Source organism: Bison bison, unplaced genomic scaffold (assembly GCF_000754665.1).
Source record: "Bison bison bison isolate TAMUID 2011002044 unplaced genomic scaffold, Bison_UMD1.0 scf7180017864273, whole genome shotgun sequence".
NCBI lineage: Eukaryota > Metazoa > Chordata > Mammalia > Artiodactyla > Bovidae > Bison > Bison bison.
This window is the reverse complement of record NW_011494845.1, coordinates 947,311-955,250: the sequence shown is the minus strand read 5'-3', so window position 1 is coordinate 955,250 and position 7,940 is coordinate 947,311. Positions and strand designations below refer to the sequence as shown.

Below are 7,940 nucleotides of genomic sequence, written 5' to 3'. Positions count from 1 at the left end.
TCTTGCAGCTCCAAATCCTTAGAGAAGTGAAAGCGAAGCTCCCACGGGACACGCTTTTAAACCCCAAAGGGACAGGTCTCCGGAAAACCCCGTTTTCACCCACTTACTGAGGCTGGGAGTTTCCGACTGGGGCTGTACCCGGTGTCTTTTGCTGGGAAACCAAGTGCTCCGGGCTGGCACTGAGAAGGGACACTTTGGGTTTTGTTTTGTTTGTTCTAAATGGGTGCTCCTTGACGGAGGCAGAATTAACAGGCATAATTCTACATTTTAGACACTTGCTGAGACCGAGTAGATTTTACTTGTGTGGAATACGAATTTTAAATGGGCAAGGACAGAGTTGAAGCGATGGCGTTAGCAGCCATACGGCTAGTATAGAGTCCAAAAGTTGACTAGGGGGAAAAACAAAACAAAAAAGGTGTGCTGGGGGGATTGGGGGGAAGGGAAACGTGCTTAGGGAGGGATCGCCTGAGGAAAATTCTGCTGTTTTACAGTAAATACTTCCTCTATCAAAAGGAGACGAATGGGGAGGGGGCCAGAATAGACAGGAGGTTGTTGTCCTGTTTGATGCCTTTCCTGGCTCCACCTTTAGATTAGAAGAGCTTTTTGCCCACTCACAGGTATTCAAGCATCAAAAAGTGACATAGTCCAGAAGTACCTGATCAGTAACAAAATAACGGAGTAGGGTTTAGAGTATAGAGAATTCTTAATGGGCCTCCTCTAGAAGTTTAATATAGAATTAGAAATTAGGTATATTCCTGTTTTCCTTACAATGCCCACCGAGCTTCTGCAATTGCTTCTTTCTGGATGGCTCCCAGCTCTTATCCTCCCATCACCTCTGATCTAGAGAGGAGAGGTAAAGCAAGAGGAGGAAGCTAAGGTGTCCATTACTGACAAGGAGGAAGCTAAGGTGTCCATTACTCTATTTCCTGAATATCTACACTAATCATGTAGCATAAGTTATCAGCAACCAAAATATTAGAATTCTAAACTCCTAATAATAATTACTCTGAGTGGCTATCTGCAGTTTGTTCCAATAGATTTCATTAGAGGTTTCATTACTTTTTGTCCTTTCACTTTGACACTTCTTTTGGAAGTTGAAGTAGTTGAGGACCTCCTATGTGGTCCTTGATGATTGTGCTCTCTAGTTTTGATAATTTAATTATTTGAGGACCCAAAAATGGAATAGTGGTACAAATGGAGAACTGAGGAAGATTAGAAAGCCTGAACAAGTTTAAAGAGAATTACACAGGGCATCATAACAATGCTGAAATACCTTAGACAAAAATGGAAGAGGTTACTTTGTAGGACCACATTACATGTTGATTTCTCTGTGATGTGAGATTTTTTTTTTTTTTTCTGGCTGCACCTGTGACACATAACCTAATGTAATAAAACCAAACAGTCAATGTCTTTTTTCCCTTAAATAGGAGTATGTGGTGCAATGTTTCAGAGCTTGGCCAAGGAAGCACCACAGTGAGTTTCATGTGGAGAAAGATGGGGTTTTTGCACATTTCCCTTGAGGACACACATGCAGTTATTTTTACAGGAAGCAGTGTAGCTCAGTGGCTGAAAGCTTAGTTTCTAGACTTTTCAACCTGACAATCTTGGATTTGAATCCTGACTCTTACAAAACTCGTTTTATCCGGGGAAAAATTTGGGCCCCAGATTCTCCATCTGCCAAAATGTTTAGTAATTGATAGTACTTACCTCAAGAAATGGTTATGGGATTAAATGAAATACTGTATATAGTATTATAGGATGGCTTCAGAAATGTCTTTATCTGCTGTTTATCATAGGACTTATGGATAGAATTTATAATCCAATCAATATGTTTGTGGCAAATATTAGAATGCTTTGTGTGAACATAAAATTGATTTTAGAACCTTTAAAAGGTGGTTTTCATATATGATTATTTCCTACTGTTTATTAACTTTTTATTTATTCACTCGTTTATGCCAATTGCTCATACTAAAGCCAAATCTTATATATTCAGATAATGTCTTTCATGAAAATAGGTCTATGTAATGTGTACAGTAGACAGTCAATACATACTGATTGGTCTTAAACAGTAATGAAAGATTGGATTTGAAGGATTGTAGAAACTAATTTGTTTATGTTCACTTTGACCCCATAACAAGCATCTGAGGATTGAATGTATTATTTGGCTTAATATAAAAACCAACAAGACTTTTTTAGACAGCCATCATTCTGGTTTAACCAAATTCCCTACTGAAAACAAATTCTCCAGTTTCAATCCCTTCAGGAAATCTAAAGAAAATTCCACAAGCCCAAGCTTGCCTTGCATTATTCTTTACGGTTTATCTTTTTTTGTAACCTAAGGGAAAAGTCAAGGTGGGGGGGGGATAGGGTTGGTATTCTATGCATAATCTAAAAATAAAAGCAGAGTCCTTTCCTATTGTGACAACAATGTCAAAAGCAGTCTCAAACTAGGCAATATTAATATGTTACTCTCTATGTGGTATGGAGAAAAGACTTCAGTTGAAGGCAAGTCATTAATGAGAAATCTAGGAACTTCTGAGACCTGGGTTTGAAGCACTGGAATGTATTTGCAACATTGTCCATCAGGGGATTTCAGGTTTAAAGAGTTACTGTATTTGGATGGCTAGGTAGATTCTTAGAATTAAGGTGCTTACGAGTTGAAAGGGATATCAAGGGATCAGTTAGTGAGTTGAAAGGGATATCAAGGGATCAGTTAGTCTGAGGTTTTCATTGTACAAATTAGGGAAGTGAAGATTTTGAGCTGCTCTGTCCTTTTAGTGGTCTCTTAACCCATTTCCACACCAAGACACAGCCTCCAGGTCTCCCTCTGTGCTTTGTGTTGCCAAGGCTATCTGGAGCTGAGCTGCTGGTGGTGATTTAATTCCTAAGTCACGTCTAACTCTTTTGTGGCCCCGTGAACTGTAGCTTGCCAGGCTCCTCTGTCCATGGGATTTCCCAGGCAAGCATAATGGAATGAGTTGACTTTTTCTTCTCCAGGGGATCTTCCCAACCCAGAAATTGAACCCATGTCTCTTGCATTGCAGATTCTTTACTGCCAAGCCACCAGGGAAGCCCAGGGCTGACCTATTTAACAAGTTAAGTCACTCAGTCATGTCCGACTCTCTGTGACCCCGTGGACTGTAGCCCACCAGCTCCTCCATCCATGGGATTCTCCAGGCAAGAATACTGGAGTGGGTTGCCATTTCCTTCTCCAAGGGATCTTCCCAACCCAGGGATTGAACCCAGGTCTCTCACATTGCGAGCAGACACTTTAACCTCTGAGCCACCAGAGAAGCCCATTTAACAATAGTGGCAACCAAAGACACTCTAGATAAGGCAAATATTGTTTTAGAATTGCACAAAAAAGACTTAATTCCCCACTAAGTCATCATTTGAAAGCATTGATAAAATACCATCCAATGACCAAGTGGATCAACGTGAATTTTGGGAGCACTCATTACTGAAATTTGGAATGAAGAGGGCACAATAAGTAGTGCTCAGAAAAAATAAAACTGCCTCCTAAATCGAAGTGTAAAATGTGGACCTTTGAAATAACATTTATGTACAATAGTAAAAATGTCTCCTTTTCATTCTAATGTTTAATTACTTTATTATTCCTTTAAAGCTCATTTCAAGCTATATGGTGTATAAACTTTCCTTATCCTCTATTCCTCCTGAAGTATCCCTGCCAGACACCTTTAAGATGACAGAGAAAAGAAAAAGTTTGGCTCTGCACTATCTATACAAACCTAATTACAAAGTTAGGATACTAAATAATTAGCAATTGATCATTGTTTGAGAATCTTCAGGTGAGAGAGACAATAGTAGAAGAAAGAGAGGTGGAGATAGATAATAGAACCTGGAGGTAGTTTTCATTTAGATAAAAATGATGACATGTTATTAAAAGATTATGGGTAGGCTTCCCTGGTGGCTCAGTGGTAAAGAATCCACCTACTGATGCAGGAGACATGAGTTTAATTCCTGATCTGGGAAGATCCCACGTGTCCCAGGGCAACTAAGCCCATACACCACAACTATTGAAGCTGTGCTCCAGAGCCTGGGGACCACAACTCCTAAAGCCTGTGCGCCCTAGAGCTGGTGCTCTTCAACAAGAGATGTCATGGTGATGAGAAACCCGTGCTTCGCAACTAGAGAAAAGCCCACACAACAAGGAAAACCCAGCACAACCAAAAATAAATAAATAAATAAGATTATTTTTTAGAAAGATTATGGGCATTTAGGATCAAATCCTGGTGAAGCAATTGGCTCAGGTTAGAATCCAGACCCGGCACCTACTATTTATGTTTAACAAAAAGATTAACTACCTGGTAGGACCCTTTGGATCTTTAGAGACAGTAAGTATAAGGCACTGAACAGTGCTTGGTACATGACAGGTACTCAGTTAAAGACAACTAGCATCATCATCCGGAGAAGGCAGTGGCAACCCACTCCAGTACTCTTGCCTGGAAAATCCCAGGGATGGGGGAGCCTGGTGGACTGCTGTCTATGGGGTCGCACAGAGTTGGACATGACTGAAGCGACTTAGCAGTAGCAGCAGCAGCATCATTAATCTCCTAAGTGAATTCTTGCTCATCATGCGTACAGAAACTTAGTGTCAGAGCTTTGAATAGATCCTGCCTCTCATTTTGTTTTTCTTACCTTGTTAAATGTCAGTATGAAGATTTGATGTGAGATTCATGTTTGTTCCTCTATCTGCTATCCAGTCTACATACTGTATTGTAAATATATGGGTCACTAACAGCACATAATTTAATGGGGAGAGTTACTCACTTTTGTATGACAGATAATGATGTAACAGATTATAATGTTATCGGGAAGTTTATGATATATTTGACAGTCTTTAGTTCCTTGGGTTCCAAGCAGCATTGTTTGTAATCTTAATCAGGAGTAGGCATACATGTGGAATGTCTTGCACTCAATGAGAATAGTTAAAGTTCACTGGTGAAAGTCACAGGAAATACATTGTCATCAACACTCAATAGTTTACAGAAAGATTCAAACAAGACACTCTGGCAAGCTTGTGAAGAAATAAAATAAGTCCCCATAAAACCAGATTTTAATCCCTCAGGGAATCCCTAGCTTTCTATCAGTGTATTACTATTGCCAAAAATGATGTAATTTATAATTTCATCCATTTTGATTAAAAAATGCCCCTAAATAAGAAGACATTTAAAAACAGATATAAATAATTAGTTAACAGGGTATGAATTTATTTATTGTTTTCCTAACATGTCAAGAAGCTAAACAGGGCTGTGTTTGAAGAGAATGTGAGTCTCTGGGCATTTAGAAATAGAAGATACTGAAAAGATAAGGGGTCTTATAATATAAATGTCAACTTTGTACCAGTTCTAGGAAAGGTAAGCCTTCTAAGGTCCATTATTAAAAAGAAAGAATATGATCATAGTGCCGTACTGTGGAGATAAACTTCCTGCGATGTTGCCTCCAGGAAACAGCTGGACACTTGATCAGCCACCAAGTTTTATATAAATATACAGTCACGTGCCATAGATCATAAACTTTCAAGAATTTCTCATTTTTAACCTATAGTTTACCTGTTTTTCTGTCAATGGAGCAAAGAGACTTTGCTGTCATCACACCTGTTCTGCACTATCCCAAAGAGTTATATCTGAATTCAAATGAAAGAAACCTAGACTCTAAAATATTGTCTTACTTTGGCTGTTACATAATAATGAACTTCGGAGTTTTTCCCTACACTCTGCAGAAGCAAGATACATTTTAAAAATTCTTAGAAATTAGTGGTCAGGCCAATTGAAACACTGCCATCAGAAGATATAATATGACTTAAAACATTTGGCTGATTCTTACTTACTGTTGAATTCAGTTTCTTTTAGGTATATCTTTGGAATTCCTCCCCTGATCCTTGTTCTGTTGCCAGTAGCATCATCTGATTGTGATATTAGCGGTAAAGACGGTGGAGCATATCAGAATGTTCTAATGGTCAACATCGATGACTTGGTATGTGTTCGTTTTCCTCGCATTTTAACTCATTGGCAAAATTTTATATGTACTGTTGGTATGCAGTTTTATATTTTAGTATTTACTTATATTCTTTGAAAGACAGTGAAATAACTAAAGAATAAAAGTGAATGGGGGCTAACAGTATTTTTTTTTTAGAGTTGTCATCATTATATCCTTTAAAAAGAATTCTTTCCTAGACTCCAGACTCATCAATCCTAGTTCCCTTCACTACCAAAATTTTTCTGAACATAATTTAGCATAACTCTCTGCATCTCCTCATCTTCCACTGACAGTCCATATAAAAGCATTACACTGTGGCTTCCCTGGTAGCTCAGACGGTAAAACATCTGCCTGCAATGCTGGAGACCCAGGTTCGATACGTGGGTCGGGAAGATCCCCTGGAGAAGGAAATGGTAACCCACTCCGGTACTCTTGCCTGGAAAATCCCATGGACAGAGGAGACTGATAGTCTACAGTCCATGGGGTTGCAAAGAGTCGGACATGATTGACAGTCCATATAAAAGCATTGTATTCGAAGAAGGAAAATAACAGAATATATAGTTTAAAATTTATCGTGAAGGGATTTCCCTGGAAGTCCAGTGGTAAGACTCCATGCTTCCACTACAGGGGAATGTGTTTGATCCCTGGTCAGGGAACTAAAATCGAAAAATTATCAAGAAGAGAAAGAGATGTATAGTTATTTTATTTTATCTGAATGTGTGTATTGGCATATACTTAAGTATTTTATATATATATATAATTTGCTGTGGTATTTTTTACTTACTTTGGACATTTTTTGATAACAGCTATTATTCTTTAGGGTAGTTCTAGGTTTACAGAAAAGTTGAGGAGAATGTAGAGAATTCCCACACACCCACCCTCCCTCTGTACAATATCCCCTGTATTTAACATCTTGCATTTGTGTGGTACATTAGTTACAATCAATGAACCAATATTGATACATTGTTATTAACTAAATCCCATAGTTGACATTAGTGTTTGTTTCTCCTGTTGCACAGTTATATGGTTTTTGACAAATGGGTAATGTCCTGTATCCTCCCTGACAGTATCATGCAAATAGTTTCACCATCCTTAAAAATTCCCTGTGCTCCACTGATTCATACTTCCCTCCCTCCTCTTAACCCATGGCAACCACAGATCTGTTTACGGTCTCTGCGGTTAGCCTCTAAAAATGTCATATAGTTAGAATCATGCAGTTTGTAGCTTTTTTAGACTGGATTCTTTGATTTAGCAATGTGTATTTAAGGTTCTTCCCTGCCTTTTTGTGGCTTGATAGCTCATTTCATTTTATTGTTGAATAAAATTCCATCGAATGGATGTACTACAGTTTGTTTCTCCATTCACTGATTGAAGGATATGTCTTTATTGCTTCTAATTTTGACAATTATGAATCAGTTCAGTTCAGTTCAGTTGCTCAGTCGTGTCTGACTCTTTGCGACCCCATGAATTGCAGCACACCAGGCCTCCCTCTCCATCACCAACTCCCAGAGTTCACTCAGACTCACGTCCACTGAGTCAGTGATGCCATCCAGCCATCTCATCCTCTGGCATCCCCTTCTCCTCCTGCCCCCAGTCCCTCCCAGCATCAGAGTCTTTTCCAATGAGTCAACTCTTCGCATGAGGTGGCCAAAGTACTGGAGTTTCAGTTTTAGCATCATTCCTTCCAAAGAAATCCCAGGGCTGATCTCCTTCAGAATGGACTGGTTGGATCTCCTTGCAGTCCAAGGGACTCTCAAGAGTCTTCTCCAACACCACAGTTCAAAAGCATCAATTCTTCGGCACTCAGCCTTCTTCACAGTCCAACTCTCACATCCATACATACATGACCACAGGAAAAACCATAGCCTTGACTAGACAGACCTTTGTTGGCAAAGTAATGTCTCTGCTTTTGAATATGCTATCTAGGTTGGTCATAACTT

At 39.2% G+C, this 7,940-nt stretch overlaps 1 protein-coding gene across 2 annotated transcripts in view; it reads left to right on the top strand.

Moving 5' to 3' along the window:
- IL7 (interleukin 7) overlaps nucleotides 1-7,940 on the top strand; it is a 62,558-nt gene that overhangs the window by 2,532 nt on the left and 52,086 nt on the right. For both annotated transcript variants that reach the window (XM_010848772.1, XM_010848771.1), the window contains exon 2: nucleotides 5,864-5,997. In XM_010848772.1, the coding sequence (XP_010847074.1) occupies nucleotides 5,864-5,997 (134 nt within the window). The remainder of the gene's footprint in view (nucleotides 1-5,863; nucleotides 5,998-7,940) is intronic.